Source organism: Habropoda laboriosa, unplaced genomic scaffold, assembly GCF_001263275.1.
Source record: "Habropoda laboriosa isolate 0110345459 unplaced genomic scaffold, ASM126327v1 scaffold544, whole genome shotgun sequence".
In the NCBI taxonomy this organism is placed as follows: Eukaryota; Metazoa; Arthropoda; class Insecta; order Hymenoptera; family Apidae; genus Habropoda; species Habropoda laboriosa.
In genome coordinates, this window is record NW_017100645.1 from 34,006 (window position 1) to 56,185 (window position 22,180).

Here is a 22,180-nt window from a genome sequence, read left to right on the forward strand (position 1 = left end):
GCTCATTATTCATTACCTCAGGAAATTAATTTCTGTTTTCTATTGACTTCAATCTAGTTCTGATAGGAATTAATTGAAGATAAATATATTATAATAATTAGAAGATTAATTGGCCCATAAAAATACATTACTTAAATTCAGAAAGCTAGAATTATACAAAAAGTTAATTTTTTAGTTTTAAATCTTCGGATTAAATTTGTCATTTATTTAATTAATTGAAATATTCACTTATTGTTGTGCTCTCTATGTTACAGATCATGAGTACATCAATGTCGTATTTCACCCTACTAAAACAAAGTGCCGAGGACACAGTAAATTCGTAATTCCTCTATTTTCATATATTCACTGCATGCAAATTTAAAAGGAAGTGAGTTGTACGTTCTATGTAATCACTATATATAAAAACCAGATTATCAATAGTAACTAAACTTATTGTGTTTAATACTATCTTCTTATATACCGAAAAACGTAATATTAATTCATAATTCGTAATATTGATTTTTTTGATTCAATAATTTTGAATTGTTATATACAATTCTTACCTATTCTTATTCTTCCATTCGGAGGTAATAAAAAATTTAGGCCATATCAAGCCAGAAGTGTTGCTTTCTGTATATAACCTATGTTTAAGAACGAATGTTATACCCACAACGTGGAAAACAGCGAATTTAATGATAATACCTAAAACACTAGACGGGGATAAGCAACAGCTGAGCGCTTATAGGCCTATCGCGCTTTTGCCGGTTACAAGCAAAATCTTTGAGAGAATTTTGGATGACAGAATTCAGGTTAGTTGCATTGAACAAAATTTAACGAGCGAAGAACAGTATGGTTTTAAAAAAGGTTTTGGCATAGAGGATGTTTTTTTTAAATTTAAGGAGGAAATAGCTGTCACAAATAAAAAGTATGTTCTTGCCCTGTTTGTGGACACACTGGGTGCTTTTGACCACCTTGGTGGCGGCGATTAAAGCGCGGCTGGTTCAATCCAAATGCAGTTCAACTCTAGTTAATATAGTTAGCACTTACTTCAGGAAACGAAAAATAGTAATCAGAACAAAACACGGAAAGATTAGTCATCGGGTGCAAAGAGGGTCCATTCTTGGATCAGCCGCCTGGAACTGGAGCTTGGAGCAATTTCTGGGGCAAATATCTAATATCGTAGAAGCAGATACTGTTCAGGTCTTAGCATATGCTGATGACATTCTCTTTGTCATCAAAGGATATTCCAGAGTAGAGCTTGAGCGGCATGGGAGCATTGTCATGACGACGCTGCAGGATTGGTGCCACGAGAATAAGTTGTCGGACAAAAAGAAGAAAACAGTGGCGGTTTTTGTCAGGGGTAAATTAGACATTAGGAGACCATCATCAATTAAGATCAACCAAAATACGGTTAGACATACACACGAATACAAATATCTTGGCATAACTAAAGACTCAAAATTAAATTTCATATCACATGTAAAAAGATTGCGCGAAAAATTTAGCATAAGTTAAATAACATCAATGGAAGTAGGGGGTCCGCCTCCATGTGGAAGGCACGTTAACGTCGGGTGCAAACACCATGGCGAAGTGACCCAATGTATATTTTTAACATGAGTAATAACATAACGACGAATGTTTCTCTACTAATATGTAAATAAGAATTGGATTGCTATCCAACAAAAATTGAAACATGCAAATTCACCTCACATATATCAACAAGGCCATTCACAGATTTTACACAATCCCACAGTAACAATCCAATCATCCTCAAGTGAAACATTCTCCCTCCATAAAGTATCAAAAAATACCCCACTTCGTTTTACAGTCCAATCTTTCAATTTCTCACTGTGTTACGTTCAAATGTCGACCACGTATTAACCTCGCGGAGGGTCCCACAATTCTTTTCCCTGAATCATGCATACCCCATCGATCACGTAAATGACCTGCATTATGAACATCGGCAATTGCACGGTCGCTTATCCATTGTAATAACTTTTTCTCCGGCACATGTGTACGTACAAGTATCACTAACGATAAGTATAATATATAGAACGGAGAAATAAAGGATGAGGCGGAAGATCAAAGGCATGCTACGACGTTCGATCGTTTCTCGGATTGATAGGTTCTACAATACCTTTTGTGAAATTACAAATTGTCTCGTCATATCGTTTTGCATGTTTTACTATGAGCTTGAAATATCGTCAAGACGTTTCCATTAAATTAGCCAACTTTTTTCTGTATGTCGTCGGCTTCTGGTTCGCCGCTAATCGTATAGAGGAATGGTTCAGAAACGCGGCGATTCTGTATACCATTGTCACGGTCTTCTTTGTCATGTGGCTTCAGCTGAGAGGGCTTTATTACGCCTGGGGAAACCTTGAAGTAAGTGGATTGTTGTTGATGTTTCGTCGAGCGTACATTTGTTAAGATTGGATAATAATGAGTTAGGTTTAAGGTTGATATTTTTGGATGAACAGTTTTTATACACAGTATTTTTTTTTAGAACTTTGTTTCGGTAGTTTTTGATTACTGTTTTGTTGAAATGAGCTGGAATTCTTCGTGAGTGTTGTTATTAAAGTGTGAATGTTAATTAAAGTATGTCCAAATATGCAAATGGAATGTGAGAATATTTGATAAACATTTTTTGAGCGTGGTGCTTTATTTTTACAATAGTGCTTTGTTAGTTTCTGTTTATTATACTGTGTTGAAGTAAGTGGTAATTCTTGGTAAGCAATGTTAGTAGAGTGTGAATGAAAATATGTGAAATATGAAAATGTAATTTGTGAACATATGCAAGAAATATGTGGATATGTAATAAGTATATTGAAAACTTGAATATTGAAAATATGCCATAATAATGGTACCTTTATTATTTAGACATCGCGATTATAATTTAAATTACAGTAAAATATATGCATTTTTTTCTATATTAGCTGTAAAATTAAAATTAATTGATAGACGGAAAATGTATGATATATGTTATAATACTATGATAAACTTTTGCATATGTTCTTAAAAAACAAATTATACGTCTAATTTCTATTTCTACAGGTTTGCATGTACATGGCAGGCAACGGTTTAGCCATGGTTTTGGATATAATCAAGATTTTCTCCCTAGTCGTACACAAGAAAAAGTTTCTCGGTCTGATTGAGTACATGCAGAAGAATTTCTTGCATTTGAACTACGATCAGTACGAGAATTCTGTTATCGCACAGGCGAAACGAATGTGCATTTACTTCGTGTGCGTTTTGTCATTTTTTTCTCAATCTTCAGTTCTTTCCTATATAGTAAGGCCACTTGTATGTAAGTCTCAAGTGAAATAGTAATATTTAACGACAATCTTTGTATTGCTTTTCTAACATTTTGTTAAACATTCTCGAAGTCTTCTGTAGTTGTTAATTAACGATACAAAAAATCATGCTTAATTGAAAAAGATTTAAATAGCAGTAATTTAATGGGAATTTTATTTCAGCAAATCTTGGAAAGAATGAATCTGATAGAGAACATATATACGATATGTGGCTCGATCTACCATTATCCATAACACCATATTATGAAATTACTTACATAATACAGGTATTACCAATTTTCTCAAGGCAAACTATATTTATATATTAACATTATTATAGACAGAAAAATTTTTAATGCGAATAATAAGAAAGAAGTAAGAACAGTGTAATTTACAGTTGCAAGATAATTTAGCAATATTTTTAAAAATAATTTAAAATAACTTAAAAAGCAAAACTAATTAATTAGTAACCAAATCTAATGACTAAATTCTAAAGATAGGTATACAGTTCTCGTGAAACCTGAAAATATTTATAAATTTCAAATTTAGAAATCACAAATGATTCCAGGTAATAAAAACATTTCTCTCACGCAGGCTTTATCTGTGTACCAAGTTAGCGCGTGTTACCTTTGCTTTGATATCATTTTTTTCATTTTGTGTCTACACGTGGCTGGTCAGTTTCGTATACTACAATACAGAATTGCCAATGTGTCAGGTCTAAGCGAGATAGTGAAAAGCAGTGAAAATCCAAGCACAGATGAATTATACTCAGAGAAATGTTACATCAAGTTTAAGAATTGCATTCAACAGCATCAGGCACTAATTGAATTTTGTGCAACACTCGAAGAGGTATTCACGGTAATTGCACTCGGACAAGTCCTAATGTTTAGCATACTAATTTGCTTCGTCGTGTATCAAGCACTCCTGGTGAGTATCGTTCGCTATAATAAATACTCTATGATAGAAGAAAATTTTCATTTCGGAAGAAAAATTCATGTTTCTGTCAATTTAAAGATTCATATTATTGTGAATTTAAATATTAATTTTTCTGTCAATTTAGATATTAATTTTATTGTGAATTTAAATATTAATTTTTGTGTCAAATTTAATAGTAGCTTTTCTGTAAATTTAAGTACTAATTTTTCTGTCAATTTAAATATTAACTTTTCGAATAAAACACATATAAATTAAGGAGTTTAAGGAATTACAAACGTAGAATTTTTATTACCTGTGGAATTAAATGTTCGCAACGATGACGGGCGTGAGTCAACTATGGATGTTCACGTACAGTTGCGATTGCATAACAACAGAAAGCCTGAACATCGCTGAATCTGTATACGCTGGACCATGGATAAATTTACCAATGGATAAATTTGGAAAACTGCTAAGAAAAGATCTACAAGTGCTCATCTTGAGGGCGAGACGACCTTCCTCTTTGACTGCCTGTGGATTCTTTTCTATATCTCTCGAAACCTTTACTAAGGTATTTAAATACTAAAGTAATTGAAATTAAATAGTTTTAAATTTCTGCAAACTTACAAATTTTCAAACACTTTCCTTATTAATAAAAGTTTCTAAATTACTGAAGCTTCAAAAATTTTTAAATACCAAGGTTCCTTATTAATAAAAATTTTTGCTCATTATTCATAATCTCAAGAAATTAACTTCTGTTTTTGATTGACTTCAATCTATTTTTGATAGGGATTAATTGAAGATTAGTATAGTATAATAATTAGAAGATTAATTGGCTCATAAAAATTCATTATTTAAATTCAGAATGTTAGAATTATACAAAAAGTTAATTTTTTAGTTTGAAATCTTCGGATTAAATTTGCCATTTATTTAATTAATTGAAATATTTTCTTATTGTTGTGCTCTCTATGTTACAGATCATGAGTACATCAATGTCGTATTTCACATTATTAAAACAAAGTATCGACGACACGGTATATTCGTAATTCCTCTATTTTCATATGTACACTGCATGCAAATTTAAAAGGTAGTGTGTTGTACGTTGTATCTAAACATTATATAAAAAGAACAGATTTTCAATAGTAAATAATATTATTGAGGTTTAATACTGTATTCTTATCTACCTAAAAAAGTAGTATTAATTCATAATTCGTAATATTGATTTTTTTGTTTCAATAATTTTTATTTGTCATATACAATTCTTAATCGCAATTATACTTATTTAATATTAAATGCTTCAGAGTGTTCATCTACTTCATATCAGACGAACCATTAATATTAACATCGCACTAGAATCACAATTAAAATTTTTCACTTTTGTAATAAACTTTATTATAAAGATAAATTTGTCAAAGGTGTAGATTTTCATTTTTCACGTAATATCGATGTCAGCTCATGTCGTGTGCCGTTTCTATAATATTTTAACCGTAACATGCAGGAAATTACGCTGAATCGTTACACGAATTTCGTATGAAATAGTTCGCAAGCCTATTTTCATCGTTCGAACTTAAAGCGACTGTGTTTAACATAATCACAGTATAATTATAGAGCACAAAAATTTTAAATAACCGAAGGATATAATTATTTCGAACAATATATATTTTAAAAAATTCTTCAAAATCCATATAATGATCGTAGAAATAAGAATTGCAAGGTTTTACAGGAAAATTGTCTGATTTATGTACATTTATCACTTACAACAAGTAGTTCGATCATTTATTACAGTCGTATGATTATTCAGTTGTTATCAACGCAAGACAAAATAAGAATCTTTCGAAGATTAATCGACTTATGGTAAGCTGAACGCTGGAAACGTTGATAAGATATCATGAAAGAAGAAACATGGTTGTATAGGAAAATCCCGTTTTATCAGCACTCTCATGCGAGCTTTTACTAGAGGAAATAATATTTCCATCAGTCGATATACAAGTTACCCCATGATTCACTGTAGATTAAACAAAATTTTCTTAATTTTTTACTTATTATCAAAACAGAATTTGGAATTTTATTATTGCAATTTTCCAATTTTTATCACTTGCATGATCTCCCATAATTCCTCGTTTATTGGTAATTTTAAATATACGCGTATATTGATTTTATCAAACAAACCGGTACAGTGTCTTTTTATTTTCTAGTGAAAATCATGAAATATCTCCAATTTTCCAATGTTTTACCATTTGCATGAATTCCAATAATTCATAATTACTTGCTAGTCTTTCCTACAATTAAACAAACCAAAATACCTCAAAACAGCAAAGAAAAATCATAACACTCTAAGTTCCACATAAAACAATTTATCATAGAATAAATAATTATTCCTTGTAACAATATTCTTCAAACTATTTAATAAGACACTTTATTAACTCGTGTACAAGATCTTTCCAAATTAAATTACCTTTTATTACATATTGTCATATCTATGAAATACTCAATACTAAATGCATTATTATAATTTCACAATAATCTATTACAATATATTGTAATTCGAAAATAAGGTATACACAAAGAATTTTTGCAATAATTTTAAAATAAGGTATACACAAAAATTTTTGCAGTAATCTAATGTAATATGAAAATTAACAAATATCAGCCACATATTGCTTCGCATATTCACAATTAATCATTCAAAATTCCAATTACCAACGCAATGACATCAACACAAATTACTCCTTGTTCTTATCTTCCACGAATTTCTTCAGCATCTGCAGACATTCTACATTAGCCTTCCGGTATCCAGGTGCGCATGACTTTATTCTATCCATCCACTTAGCCACGTTCGCGTAATTCTCCACTTCAAAACCGAACATCTACAATCATCAACTCCGATCAACCTGCTAATTAACTCTCAATTTTTCCGAATCGTTCACCTCTGACGTGGACACAGTTGCCACCAAGGCGAGATCAGCGATGGTCAAATTGCGTCCAGCAGCGTAATCCTGTCCATCGAGAAACTTGTCCAGCACTTCAAACGCACCTTGAAGAGATTTGTAACGCTCCTCGTTGTATTCTGTCGCATTTCCAAACACCACTGGGTACTGCAACACATTTTCTTTTTTCCAGAAAGGATTTCAGAAGACTGTTTTTGTGAATGATCAAAATGTTGCGAAAGAACGACGCGGAGATCGAGAAAGAAAATTACCGAGCTCGAAACTCGAAGGATCTTGAGGTAACAAGGTTTCAAGATCGCAAGAGAAGGTTATATGCATAATTTACAGGTGTGAAATTCGAAAGCTCTCACGTGCTTACCGGGAACACCTCTCTTTTTCTGGGTAAGCCGCATTTTTCCAGATAAGCCATTTTTTTCACGTCTTTCAATATTTACTTTAAATATAAATCTGAGTTACTTTAAAGTCGATGTATGCAGCTTTTGGAAGAAGGACAGAGTGCAAGGTGTACTACAAGTTACTGTTTCAAAAAGGTGACTATAAAATTTTTGGATCTGCATAACGATTCTAAATTTTTAATTTCGAAACACTCAAGAATCACAAAAAGCTCGATATTCGTGGTATAGTCACTTTATTCTGAAAAGAACTGAAGTGCAAAATTTTGGATCCGCGCAACGATTCTAAATTTTTAATTTCGAAATACTCAAGAATCACAGAAAGCTCGATATTCACGGTATCGCCACTTTTATTTTGGAAAAAGACTACAGTGCAAGCTGTATTCATAAATTAAAAAATGTAATAAATTTTCAAAAAATTGAAATTAAAATTTTTTTAAATTAACAAACTTCACCATATATTTTTAACACGTAAATTACTATCGCCAAAAAGTAACAGCAATAATTCTAAACATTCAATATCCAATTGCTCGAAATTACCAAAAAGTTTCACATTTACAGTAAAACTCCTGCTCACCCAAAAATTTCTCATTATTCTCTGGCTGGCCGTCGAAAAAAAAAAGAAAAACGAGACACAAAAGAAGCTTCTTGAAATTTGAATACGTACGTAATAATCTTTCATGCCTCTATACAGTGTGCCAATATCAAAATGCAACCGCTGATTGACCAAGGCTCGACCAATCGGTGTTTGCGGATTTAGCCGAACATTTTTGCCATATTGATCGGCCAAGTAGGACATGATGGCTCGGCTGCGATCGTTCGTCGAATCCCGGAGTCCATGAAAACGACGACAAGAAGCGGCGTAAGTTCGTATGATTTTTGAACACGGTGTGTACAGCAAATGTTTAAATGGCGTGCAATGCATGCGCGTTAATTACGTACCTCTCTGTCAGCCTGTAATCGCCATCTAAAAGAAACGGCACGGTTTTCTGCGGATTCAGCTGCAACGAAAGTGTGCTCGCTGAACGTTAACGCTCGCGTTTCATTATCGTATTAATTAGATTGCGCATGCTTATGCAATTGCAACGAATAAAATATGCAAAATTCGCGAGAGTAATATTGGAATTTTTTGGGACACGTGAACAATACTAATTTATATAATCACCGATTTTTGGTGGAACTTTGGTGTATTGTAGCGTTGCGAAAAATATTTGACACGTGTTCTTTTTTATTGGAAATTGTCCACATTTGGGGGATGAAAATCGCCTTCATATTTGAAAATAATAAACAAATTTGGTGAAAATTATTTTTTACTTTGCAAATTTGTCACTGAAAAATAGAAAATTCGTCGATTTACACTATTCCTCTATCTCCAACTGTTTTCGAGCTATTAGAATAAACAAATTTAGTGAAAATTATTGATTAACTTTTATTTTCCAAATTTATCGTTGAAAAATACAAAATTATTATTCCATTTCTAATAGTTTTCGAGATATTAGAATGAATGTATCTACTATTTCAAAACTTCCACAGCGATTTTCACCATCTCAATATGGACCATTTCCACTAAAAAGGACATACGTATCGAATATTTTTTCCAGAACTACTGTACACCAAAGTTTCACGAAAATCGGCGATCATCACTGGAAGATGTTCCCTTGTCGCTGAAATTTGCAAAGTTGCCCTCACATATTTTGCATACTTCAACATATTATATATAAGTGCATAAATATCCGCAGTCTAGATATAATTATATCGTTAAAATTTCATTTCGCGCCGCACCGAACGAGAATCAATTCTACAAAACGAATGACAAGGATTAAATAAAGCCGAATAAATGCGGTCTACGATCTGATTAATTATCGAGCTCTTAATTACTTTCAGGCATTTATACGTAATACTGTGTCTCCAAGAAATCGTCTGCCTGATGGAGCATTATTAATTTTCGATAACGGTTTATACTTGTTCCAACTATTTAAGGTATTTGTATTTATAAAAAGAATGTAAAATAATCCACGTAAAATTGTTAATTTCGAACAACGTTTCAACATATTCAATATTTTCTCAAGCTTTACTATATACGTATATACACTACCCGCCGAAATTTTCGAATCACCTGCCAATTTACGTTAATATCGAATCTGCTACTAATTCTTTATTGATTTGAAATTGATATTGTGGAGATCAATAGCACTTCTCAAATTCGTTGGAAAATGATTATAAATGCTAACATTTTTGGGGAATTTTTGTGCAACTTGCAATGCACAGTGATTCCAAACATTTGGCCGGTAGTGTACTTTTTGTGCGTTAATGATATTTAATAATGTGCAAATCTTCATTAGATATAACTGGAATATCTAATTTATATTAAAATACACTTTTAACAGTAAATAATGTATGTTTATACATTTTTGTGTGTTAATGGTATTTAATAATGTGCAATAATGAATTTTGCGAGACGAGGGAAATTTGAGATATTCTCGTCGACGCTCTAACCTGTTCGTATTCTGGCTTCAGGTGTTCACCGGAAAATAAATCGATTTCTTTCAAGTTTAAGGAAAGACCAATGGCCTCCGCAGTCAATAGAACAGCTCTGCAAGGCGAACTTAAAGGTGTGTAATACAGATCTACCGTCATCACTCTGTCAATTAAAAGGCGTAAGTTCAAACACCGATCGATTACTTTAATTAATCTACAGGATTATTGTGTAATCAAAATTGTGATACAATTAAGAGAATAGTGCTTCCTTGTGAAAAATAAATTGAAGAGTAAAATAATAAAGGTAAAGTAATACAAAATCATTCTTTTTACAATTTTACAATTTTACAATAATACAATTAAGAGAAAGGTGTTTTATGAAAAATAAATTAAAGGGCAAAATAGTAAAGGTAAAGTAATATAAAATCGTTTCCTTTTACAATTTTTCTGTATGAAAATCTTGTGGAAATAATTCTAATTAGAAAAGAGTCAATTTCACAAAATTACGAGCTATTACATTCATAAATTACCAAAGTACACCATTAATTACATCGATATTAATATTTATGACTAATTATACCACCAACTTTTCCAATATTTCGCACAAACACCGAAAAATAAAATAATAACAAAAAAGTGACGTAGTGAAGTAGTATAAAATAATTTATTTGTAATTTATTCGATATGAAAATTTTTCAGGAATAATTCTTTCACGAAAAAATTACTGCATTCATAAATCACCGAAGTTTACCGTTAATTATGTCGGTATTAATATTTATGGCTAATTATTTTACTAACTCGTTCGATATTTTCAACAAGGCGGGAAGAATTTAAAGTAGATCTAATTTTCATCTACCAAAAATTGGGCTCCTCTTATCGTCTATTTTTCACAAACGAGAAACAACCCTGAAAACTTTCGCGATAGCCGGCGAAAAGTGTTGAAATATTCCATTACACATCCGTTGCGTTCGAGCCGGTTCCGTTTCTCAACGATTTTCAATGGAATCAATATCGCTGACCGAATCAATATCCACACGCTAGAGCCACAGAACCATTTCTGTGTACTTTGCTTCGTATTTATTGCGCATTGCGCTATATTCTTTCCGTCGGTTGTTCAACAACGCCAAGAGTTGTCGCGTTACGCGAGTTCGCGTTGTTTTTCGTCTGTGAATATTCAATTCTCGCCGAAGTCGAGAATCTCCGAAGGAACGGGGAGCAGAAAAGGGAGAAAGAGAGAAACGGTGAAGAAAGGAGGAAAAATTGAACGAAAGGGCGGTCTAATTTGAGCTCGTTCGGAAAAGATGGTATTTATTGGGTCGGTGTTTGAAGAATTTTTAATAGTATGTTAAATAAATGGTCGGTATTTGAAATAAAATATCAGAAAGTAACGTGAGTGGTCAGTATTGTATGTGATATATTGATTAATACAGAAACTGTGGGTATTTTCAATATTTCCAATTTTTCAATATTTCCAATTTTCAATATTATCAATATATTCAGTTTTCGATATTTTCCATTTTCGATATTTTGAAATTTCAATATTTCCCATTTTCAGTATCTTTAATTTCCAATATTTCCAATTTTCAATATTTTCAGTTCACAATACTTTCAATATTTTCAATTTAGAATATTTTCAGTTTTCCGTATTATGATCTTTTAATTTTCAATATTATCAATTTTCAAATTGTATCAATTCTCGAATATCATTACCATTAATTATTACTAAACGTAATAATTTATCAGTATTTTAAACAGATGCTCGATACATTCAATAAATCATCCTGACCAAAAATTTAATCTTCACCGACCAAAAGCCAAATTAATACCAATGAAAGAAACAAACCTGCACCGAAAAAGTTCTTCTCAATACTGACAACAGTTACGACATCTCCACCGACTATTATTCATTTAAAAAAATACTTACCATTGATTAAAAAAAAAAAAAATGCCCACCGAATAAATAGAAGTGGTTTGTAACCCGAAATTCGTTCGCGAAATCGAACACTCACGCGCGCGCGTCAAGTATGAGTTTCATCCCTTGTGCAATCGCAACCTTACATATTCCCACAATTTTGTTTTCAATCGAACATAATCGATAGAGCACTATTTTTCACGCGGCGAAATTGCACGTACGTGGCCCGACTAAAACGCACACCCTACCTGTGTATGCCTATACGTGTGTCTGCCATTAACGAGCAATCGATACACGCCGAAAGCGAAACGGAAAAGAGAAGAAAGCGATTGAGTAACATCGAGAACACGATCAAACCGATAAGTTGAAAATCTTGTTTCCCACCTGCTCTACCCTAAAGCTTCTTAATTTAGACGTTACTCTTGCTAGAAAAACTCTGATAGAACCTTGTCGGTTCCTTTATACAAGCCGCACGATGCAGTGTAAACGATCGCGAGCACGCGAAACGATGATTGCCAATTTTGCGTAATAATAAGTTTCGAAGGATGAATTATAGGTTGGTAGTTAATCGTTATTACTGGGATTACTTACAATTAGTTTTTACCTCTTGGGAGAAGCGAGTCGATGCTGTTTCCTACGTATGGAGGAACTGAGTGAAGGTTTTGGCGCTGATACGATCGATGTGGGGTGATGTACAATATGTACGGACAAGGTTGGCGAATCGCTCAGCTATGACATGTGCTCATTTTTTTGCTCGTCATTTTTGAGGGATATTGCTGGTGTGAAATGGTGCGGTGTTTTGAATTTGGTGTTGCTATGGTGAAAATGGTACATTTTGAGGAGTTTATTATGAGCTGTTTTTAAAGGGAGAAAAGTTTCTTTTTTAGCGAAGATTGGAATTTCTGTGCCAATATGGAATGTCTGATTTTAATTGAAAAGTAACATCTACCGAATATTGAATAAAATATTTTTCCACATTATTTCATTTTGTCTAATTCTACTGTCGTCTGGTTTAATAATTCTGGAAGTGGAAATCGTTCTTCTCCTCAAAAAAAGAAAATCTTAAGAAACACTGGAAATCAATTTTCGTCATTTCAGTGAAATCTTAGATTTTTATAGAAATTTCCATTTATGGTGTAGATTCTTTTTCTTAATTTTTGTGATTGAATATAGAAAATTTTACAAATGTACCGAGTATTTTCTAGTTCTCTGTTTTCTATTATACACATCTTTTCCTTCAATACGCATAAATTTCAACGATCGAGAAATTCGGAAATTGCGAATGGTGAAAAAATCGTTCATCCCTTGTATCGTCGATATTTTACGCGCTCGCATTTCTTCTCTACCGTTTGCTGCAACAAGGTTTAAAATTACGTCGTAAAAAGCCAGACCTTTTTCGTCGTGTTACGGTGAAAAGAGAAAAGGGAAGTATCGATTAAAGAACGATATTGGCCATTGCACAGTAATTAAAACGTACGTGAAACCGAGGTTGAGGATAATTAGCAAATGAGCATCGAATCAAAAGGACGGCCTCCGCTGAAGTAAATTGGCCGCACTGCGAACAACAAGCGGCTACCATAATTACAAGGTTCATTAATTCGTATTCGATGCCGATTGCACTATTTACCGAATCACACGTGGCAATGTTAATTGCAATTTAAATGGCTTCCGAGCCCTTTTTTCTCGAGCTTCGTATTCACCACGACAATTGCATCGAAGTAGTTTACATTTTAACAGTTTACAATTGTCCAAGGTTTTTACACCTTTCGTTGATATCGTTTGAAAAGAATGTTGGAGAAATGTGCGAGCACTTAAATTTTCTTTCAGAAAATTTTTAGGAAACTGTGTTAATTAAATGATAACGAAAAAGGTAGAATGTTAATGAATGAACTGGGTGGTTTAATTATGGAAAATTGACGTTAGAGAATGTAAGGGAATATTTTTATCGATTTTGTCGAGAGAATATAAGTCATTCTATGTTGAAACGCACAGTTTCTGTAATTATTAGGATATCACGGCTTTTTTTAAACGTAGCATAGTTATCGACAGGCGTGAAAAATTTCTGTAAAATTTCAGTCTTCTTTGTTGAGTAGTGTGATAGATATTAAATAAAATAGTTTGCTAGATGTTACACTGTTAAAAAATTAGGTAAAATATCTTCTTTAAGAGAAGATAACTTGGATCATTTTAAACGAAAAATTGGAGAATTTGAGAAATCGAGCAAGTGATTCAATATCCAAAGTTAAGGAATAGGAAATGAGAAATCAAAGTAACAATATAATTTTCAAAATCTATAAAATATTTCCTCCCAATTTTTAAGATTTAATAATAACAACAAATAAATTTCATAAATTTCAGGATTAGATGATGCTGAATGCAATTCTCAAAATCTATAAAATTCTTCCACAAAATTTTTTAGATGCGAAGATTTTAAGATTCCAAGATTAAGACTTAATATTTAAAATAAGAATTTTCAAGACAAATACGTTCAATGAATTTCAAGTTTCGAAGATCCTATGCTGAATGCAATCCTCAAAATTTATAAAATTTTCCCCTTCGGTTTTGTCGTGTACTCGCGTCGGTTTGAGTTATGTTTCAAACTTGGATCACGAGAGAAAAATCGGACTGTTTTCTAACGAGGTCTGAAGCGATCCCGGAATACCCTTTCTCCAACGTTATAATATAAACGACTTGATTATGCGTTCAGCACTCGGACTGATTCAATACTTGGTTGTTTAACGTTCAGAATGATACTGATTCGAAATTCAGAGGAAGTCACGCATCTCAGCTACTGAGGGCGGAGTTTAATTTTAGAAGTGAAAAATGGGAGAAATAAGAACATTAAGTATTGGTCGTAGGGTGTGGTGGTGGGAAGTGGTGGTAGAAGGTGGTGGTAGAAGGATGAGGTGTCGGGGTCTTGGGGAATTCCGAAAAAAGGAGATAGGACATGAGAGAAGGAAGACACTAGTTCAGTAATTGGAAAATCGGGACAATGGTTAATAAACTGAGTTCTGGTGGTGAAATTACCGAGGGTACGCGCTTAATAACGGCCCCGGCTAATCCTATGGGTCGCGGATTCTTCAGGCCCGTCTTACAATTTCCTTAAGCTATAAAAATAAAAGGAGAAAGGCTCGATGCGAAAATAGACAAAAAAATGTTCGGTACGGAACAGGTTTTTAAGATCTGAGATAATAAGATTCACGATTTAAGATAAGAATTTTTAAGAGAAATTTCAGGTTTCGAAGATTCTATGCCGAACGAAATTCTCAAAATCCACAAAATTTTTCCATCAAACCAAGTTATAACAACAACGAATAAATTCAATAAATTCCAGGCCTGGATAATTCTGTTAGAGCGTCGCGGTCATAATGTTTGCACGCACAATGAGTAATAGAGCAGCCGTTGAAGAAACGTGCACACGGAATGAATAAATGCACGCCAGCCAGCCACCTCTATATTCCTCGCTGTATTTAAACTTCCAAGCCAGGTCGCTCGCTTTCATTCCACGCTTACGCGATTGTGTATCACATTAATAATTGTCGAGCACGTATACGTGTGAGGCCGTTGCTCTCTCTCATTCTTATTCCCACACACACGCACACTCTCTCTCTCTCTTCGTCTACCTTGTAGTTATCATTTATCATATAAGACGATGAAAAGCTTTCTCAGTTACGAGAAAGATTTATCGAGTCTCAGTTGGTCGCGCAACACTGTCAGAAGGAATCTGATTGTTATTTATTCACCGTTTCTACCAATGCTAGAAACGATTTCGTGCAACAGAGAAGTCGGTGTGGTTCATTTAGAATGTATACTACTCGCGATATCGTACACGTCACACTTTTCCTGTCGATGCTACAGGAAAATCGTTTCGAAGAAATTGTCTATTTATCGAGGTTTCGAGATTGTGGAAATTTATCTCGTTTTATTAAATCTACTTACCTTCCTTTTATTTGTTTTCCTTTTATAGTGTCGATCGTTGGATAACTGTGGAGCGAAAATTGTACGGCTACTAATTTAACATGATCACTTGGTTGCATAAGTTAAATTGTCATTTTATGAGAAATTGATAATAATACTTTACCCTTATTTAACGAAAATTCGTATAAATATTTAAAAATAGGGCACGTTTGAAATTTTCTGTAAAGATTTGGTGAGAAGATTGACTTCTCGTTATGCAAGATCTCTGTTTACTATTATGTCACACTTCTCATTTCAAAACAACGAAGATATTAAGAAACAAATTTGCTTCGATGGGTCCTTTGGTTTCTTTTTAATTTTCCAGAAAGTTGCTTTTATTCAATAAAAATTCGTATAAATATTCAAAAATAGAGCACTTTTCAAATTTACTGTAAATTTCATTTGATAAGAAGATTGACTTCTCATTACGTACAATCTCTGTTTACTATTATGTCACACTTTTCATTTCAAAACAACGAAGATGTCCACATTCGATGCATTCTTCTGATATTTTTAACGTTCCACAAACTTTCAACGCCAAGCTAAGAAAATCAAACTGATTAAACTGTACGTTAAAACAAAATTTCGTTCAAATTGAAACAGGACTGGAATGAAAAACAAGAAAGATCCATTTATTCTTACAAAATTATATTTCACGTAAAGTAAGATTAAATATAAACGGAATTAACAGCACGATTCTGTCGTAATCTCCGAATAATCGAACGTATCGTCTCATTTCTTCATCATCTCGTCGATGAAGGCTTTGAACGCTTCCACGCCGGCTTTGTTTATCTGGTCGTACTTCGGCGCTTCTGACTTGATCTTCGCGTACCACCTGGCGATGTTCTTGTGCGCTTTGATATCATGGCCCACGACCTGTTGCAAAAATGATACATCGAAGAAACGTGGCGCAACGCGAAAGAGTTATTAAGCTGTGTTGCCTCTCGAGAACTATTTATCGCCGGTTTCCTCTCTTTTTCCGTTCAGTTTCGACGTCGATCTTCATCGTTACAGATATCTCCTCTTATTTATGTACTTATTATCTCGGATTATTCGAATTTTTCCCTCGCATCGCCACGATTTATCGCGCGTTCGTGCGTCCTCGAAGGCGAAATGCGAGGATTAATAGAAAAACGTTGCGAAACAGCGCGATTACATTTTGCCAAGTGTGATGCTATGCAATGTGCAACATTGTGTAAATTCATGTTTGCAATTTTACTTTCGCTCTCTTATATTTCGTAATATTTAAGAATGAAGCAGCGAAAGTTTTATCGTTTCGATTGTGAATTCTCCGGAATGCAAAAATATATTGTTTTCTTTAGTGGTTTATGATTTTTCGTTCATCTGTTATTGTAAAATTGTAATTCAGTAAATTTTGTAAGATTGGTAGATATTTGAGAACGAAAATAATTGTGACCTATTTTTACGAAAAAATTGAACTGCATTAGCTTTAATTATACACAAGTATTGTTTCTTTTCAAACACTTTGTAACTTCTATTTACGGATCGACTTATTGCATTCCATCAAACCACGGTAAAAGACCATAAATTTCAAGCTAGAAGAGGCCGAAGACTGCTTCACAAAGCAAACAGTGAACTCGAATCTTATCAAAAGTCGTAAATTACGAGTGGGATTCAGAACTAATTGTTACCACTTCACTGATTAATGATTCTTTATGCGTGCATACGTACTTACAGTGCTCCTCTACCCTCGCTATACTCTTCAGTTGACGATAAAAGTCAAGTATCCGTTTCTTACGTTCTATAAATCTAGGAAAAATTCGAACCGCCGTATCTCTGTTTCTAATTGAGACAGCGACAAAAACCGAAAGGTATTTTACTCGTTATTCGAAGATAAGTCCGGTGTACCCTTGAAATTACTCCCAAGGCGAACTATATTTTCTGAAAAATTCGACATTTCTCGCTCCACTGCAGAAAACATAGTTCGACTTATATCCACCCCTGTTCATCTTACTGTTACACCCTCAAATATTTTCATTCTTAGTCCTTAGTTTTATCTGTATTTTCAACTAGTCACCCACGTTCACCATTACCCATACCGGACTCTTCACCTTCCAACTCTCCTGCATAGTCACAACCCAAAGTCCATCTTTCCAGAACCCTTAAATAGCCCGTTTGGCTATTAAACGTAAATTAAATGGCTCCGTTTTACCATGCGCACGTCACGTAACGTCAAAATCTCTGTGAAATAAAGTTCTGTTTCTACGTAACGACGATTGATCCGTCGCGCAGATACGAAACGCGTGGGGTCTTCGTTGACCGGGTTTATGGCACGCTCGCACGAGAAGGTTATTTTTGAGAACAAAGACGCTTCGTAGCTCCGCGAAGAAATAAGTAATTTCTTACAGAACAATGCCTTTAGAATTTCGACTTTCCGCGTCCTCGATAACCGAAGACGTGTCATAAACCAGGTATTACTGAAGGGTCAATCCACACGCGCGTATAACGGCACTCTCGGCCGAGGGTTGACCTGGCGGGAATTTCCGACGCGTCACCGAAGGACAGCGAAGATTCCACGCACCCACTCCTTCCAAGGAAAAGCGCGCCAAGGGCGCAATGGAAGGGTGAGTGCCACTCAAGGGGCACGTTGATTGGTAATTTGTACTTTCGTGAAAAACAATTCGAAAAAGGTTCCATCGAGCGAACACCATTAGATCTCCAGCCGTTCGAGGAGACATCGCGCACATTTCGAGTCGCGATCGAACACTCGAGTTATTTAAAACAAGTCGTCAATCGTTTCGTAACGTACTCTACGTTTGCTACGTAGTTACCCAAAATTAATTTGGCGGGTAACAGTCGCGACCGCGAGCTTCCTCTTGAACATCGCAAAAGAACGCGACGCGACAACGATCCTGAAGCGTTTTAATTCAGCGATACCCCAACATCTGCTCCTAGTTTCGAGGAACTGGAGCAAACCGGGCATCACATTACGAATAATTTTAGTAGTGCGTTGCATTCGCCTTTTTCTTTCGAGAAGAATACCTTTAACTTTCATCGCCGTGTCAATTAGAAACAAAGATTAATTTGGACTTAAACAACCCAATTCTTCCGAGTGTTTCAGAATTACTTGTAATTGCGATATGTTATCATTGACCTCGGTAACGACAAACGAATCTCCAATTCTTCTCAAAGATCTGTTGTTTTTGTGTCTCACTTTCAAAATTTTGCAAATTATCGTTAATAAATATTTGCAATTAATCAGAGTTTCTACGTATGATGGTAACAAGTGTATTACAAAGTTTTTGTCACAGCAGAAAGCGTTGCAAGTATAAGAACAGTGGAAACATAATCGAGAAACCGTTGAATAAACCGCATACACCTGGCAGAAATAAAAGGAATTTCACCGAGATATTACCTCTACTGTAGAAACGGTGGAAACAATACTCAGATCAGCGAGAGTCATGTTCTTTCCTGCGACATAATCTCGTCCCTCGAGGAATTTGTCGAGGAACGAAAGGGCTGCGTCGAGGCTGCTGACCTTCGCTGGGTTTTTCGGTTCTTTAGCGAAGAATATGGGATACTGAAAAAAGAATTTCACAAATTTTAAATATTAGCTGCTCAAAAACATCTACATTCGCGTAAATCTTTTAACAAGAAGATTCGTGAGTACAGTGGGTGATCAAATTATTAGAGTCACCTGGAAAAAATTGACGGTTCAGATGAAAACCTAGTTATAACGAATTCTCATTATTTTTCTTCCGAAGCGTCGATGTTTACAATTTGCGGACACTTTAGGCAATATTATCTGTCACATAGACGTTATTTTGTGTCAGTACTGTAAATCGTCACTTGAGAACCACGTGTTACACTTTGTTGGTTTATAAATCTCGAGCATTTTAATTTTCCTTGCAGCATTTTTACCACTTACAACGCATAATACTTAAGATGTATGGAGAAAAGAACGAAGGCTGTAATTGCAGCAAGAGTTACCAAATACCGGCTTGATCGTTACTTCACAAGCTAAGTTTAACTGTTTCGCGTATCTTCGGTGAACAATCGTTGATTGAAAATGATCTACTGTGAAAAGCTTGATACACAAGGACAAGATACATCTCTAATAATTTGATGACATCCACTGTAGTCGTAAAATGACTCGACGCAATGCTCGCTAATTACACAGTAACAGATGTGCTATGTAGCACACAGGTTTCCTTTATTAGCCAATTCAGAGTTTGCTGAATAATTGCATAACTTACGTAACAATCGGCGAAGGCTTTGTACAAGGTGCACGCATCGAAATACAATTTCGAATTGACCAGCGCGCGTTTCTTTGGATCCTTCGGGTACAAGGAGTCGTTCTTGCCGTATTGATCAGCCAGGTATGTCATAATCGCTCGGCTAGAAGGAAAAGAAGCTGTGTGAAGCGTAGAGATACGTTTCCGTTAGGTGTGGAAATTAATTTAAGTGCCTTTTCGACGATCTTTCTATCATTTCTTGGGTAATCAATGAATTTCCTCTGTGAAAAAATTCCCTTTCGTTCTACTTGAGTACACGAACAAAAATTCACATTTGCATAGTGTCCTTTAAAAATACTACGACTGGTAGATAAATGATAAATTTGTAAAATAAAGAATTCGGCCAGGTTAATTTTCCTTAAATATACGGAGACACTTTTTGAATTCCCAAATAAAGGAACTTTGTGAATGAAAAATTCAGTGACAATAAGAAGATGCCGAAAGAGTTCTCTTTCCTAGGAAAATTGTATAATAAAATTTCTTTCTTAATATTCTACATATAATAAAATCTAATTTTTCCATCGTCGCTAATTAACGTTGAAACTCGATTAAAAAAGATATCTTAATTCTTCTAAGTATCTTAAGAAACTATGCACAGTAGCACGAGTTTAAGTTGAATAATTAATAACACGTTTCGTCGTATCAAACGTAATATCATACATAATCACTTCTCACAATACAATCGTTTCGAATTTCAAAGCAATTAATAATACAGTTCGAACAAACTTTACCTTTCCCACAGATAGAAACCATTGTCGTCGATCGTTGGTATCGTGTGTTGTGGATTCATCTGCGCAAAACGTGACACCAATCGTTAATAATCGAACGCATAGAATACAATCAGACTTGGTGTCGATCGATCGTTAAACGAAGTGATACGTGCCTTTAAATATTCCGGCTTCAAGTGTTCGCCGTTCATCAAAACGACTTCCTTCAAATTCATTTCGACTCCAATGGCGGCTGCTGCCAGTGCAACGGCGCGGCAAGGCGCGCTTCCGGGAAGTTGATAAAAATCGATCGGCATTTTGATATCTGAAACGTCAAGCGGAGAGATGCTAGCTAAATTTTCTCACCCAAACAATTCAATTCTACTCAGTTCTCTTGAATTCATCGACGCTAGAACGGTCGCGGTTAAATGACCCACTGACAACTTTTTGAAAAATAGCGAATGTTCGATACGAATTTTAAAATACTAAATTTTCAATTATATTATCACTTTTGGCAAATTTCCGATACGAATCTAAAGTTTCAATTATATTTTGGTTACTTGGATAATTCACTTTTTGCAAAAATTGTCGATGGGTCATCTTTGACCCGACAAAGATTGGTCCAGCGTTAACGACGAATGTATCGTCTGAAATAGAGATTTTCTCCAACTTATACCTGCTGAGCGTTCCAATTCCCGATACCTTTCGAACGAGAAATCTCAAGACCGCGTAAACGCGCGGAGAATAGAGAAAGAAGCATTTTCACCGCGTGTCACTTGCCGCACGTCGACTCGCGAGGCAAGGTAATGGAAAATTACGGCCTTCTATCTCGATTGTACGCGTATACATAATCGCGACAGCAAGTGGATATTTGTGTTTCTACATGACAATAGCGTGACTCAGTATCGAGCACCGGACAATTAAGAGGGGAAACCGTGACAGTTTTTAGGTCGCTGGCATTATTAAAACACTCTGCTACGTATCGACCGTTTCTCCAGTGAACTGACCGTCGCTGATATGCTCTGACGAAACACTCTATCACCCGAAGTAACTTTATTACCAATGAAATTATACTGAAAAATTGAAACTGTTTAAAAAATCACTCCGTAACATTTTCGTACACTTCAAACCTTGCTTGAGTAAAGAAAATTTTCACGATTGCCTCAAACTTTAATATTCAAAATGTTTTGCATATATTGTTATTCTAGAAACGTGAAAATTTCTAGAAAATAGGGACGCGGAGGTATTTCACGATACTTTCACAAGAACATAGAAAATTGTTAAAGGAGACACAGTTAAGGGTTAATTATTTCATTATTTACATTTCAAGGATTAAGTTTCTCGCAATT

The 22,180-nt window shown here is 34.5% G+C and overlaps 4 protein-coding genes across 4 annotated transcripts in view; 2 read left to right on the forward strand and 2 right to left on the reverse strand.

Moving 5' to 3' along the window:
• Positions 1-1,494, forward strand: part of LOC108576809 (odorant receptor 13a-like) — a 4,394-nt gene extending 2,900 nt beyond the window's left edge. Inside the window, exons 6-8 of the mRNA XM_017939870.1 lie at positions 255-311; positions 567-904; positions 1,032-1,494. Coding sequence (XP_017795359.1) covers positions 255-311; positions 567-904; positions 1,032-1,494 — 858 coding nt within the window. The remainder of the gene's footprint in view (positions 1-254; positions 312-566; positions 905-1,031) is intronic.
• Positions 1,495-2,166: 672 nt separating this feature from the next.
• On the forward strand, positions 2,167-5,227 carry LOC108576810 (odorant receptor 13a-like). Its single transcript, XM_017939871.1, is given in 6 exon segments — positions 2,167-2,361; positions 3,031-3,283; positions 3,453-3,556; positions 3,864-4,205; positions 4,486-4,752; positions 5,159-5,227. Coding segments are annotated over 6 exon segments (1,230 nt in total).
• Positions 5,228-6,904: 1,677 nt separating this feature from the next.
• LOC108576811 (glutathione S-transferase 1-1-like) lies at positions 6,905-12,555 on the reverse strand. The gene is made up of 6 exons (XM_017939872.1): positions 12,503-12,555; positions 10,018-10,162; positions 8,464-8,522; positions 8,189-8,330; positions 7,109-7,276; positions 6,905-7,048 (listed from the first exon to the last, which is right to left on the reverse strand). The coding sequence occupies exons 2-6, from the start codon at positions 10,156-10,158 to the stop codon at positions 6,905-6,907; spliced, it is 654 nt and encodes a 217-aa protein (XP_017795361.1). The 5' UTR covers positions 10,159-10,162; positions 12,503-12,555.
• Positions 12,556-16,571: 4,016 nt separating this feature from the next.
• Positions 16,572-22,180, reverse strand: part of LOC108576814 (glutathione S-transferase 1-like) — a 39,129-nt gene continuing 33,520 nt past the window's right edge. Inside the window, exons 8-12 of the mRNA XM_017939874.1 lie at positions 21,008-21,156; positions 20,856-20,914; positions 20,086-20,227; positions 19,245-19,409; positions 16,572-16,744 (exon numbers count right to left, since the gene is read on the reverse strand). Coding sequence (XP_017795363.1) covers positions 16,601-16,744; positions 19,245-19,409; positions 20,086-20,227; positions 20,856-20,914; positions 21,008-21,156 — 659 coding nt within the window. The 3' untranslated portion in view covers positions 16,572-16,600. The remainder of the gene's footprint in view (positions 16,745-19,244; positions 19,410-20,085; positions 20,228-20,855; positions 20,915-21,007; positions 21,157-22,180) is intronic.

Bases quoted from the DNA above. Each gene is read 5' to 3' on its own strand.
- LOC108576811 (XM_017939872.1), bottom strand. From the start codon at position 10,158: ATGACGGTAGATCTGTATTACACACCTTTAAGTTCGCCTTGCAGAGCT. The intron at 8,523-10,017 runs GTTAGAGCGTCG...CTTTCGTTGCAG, and splicing joins TGAAGCCAGAATACGAACAG to CTGAATCCGCAGAAAACCGT. The intron at 8,331-8,463 runs GTACGTAATTAA...GAACGATCGCAG, and splicing joins GATTACAGGCTGACAGAGAG to CCGAGCCATCATGTCCTACT.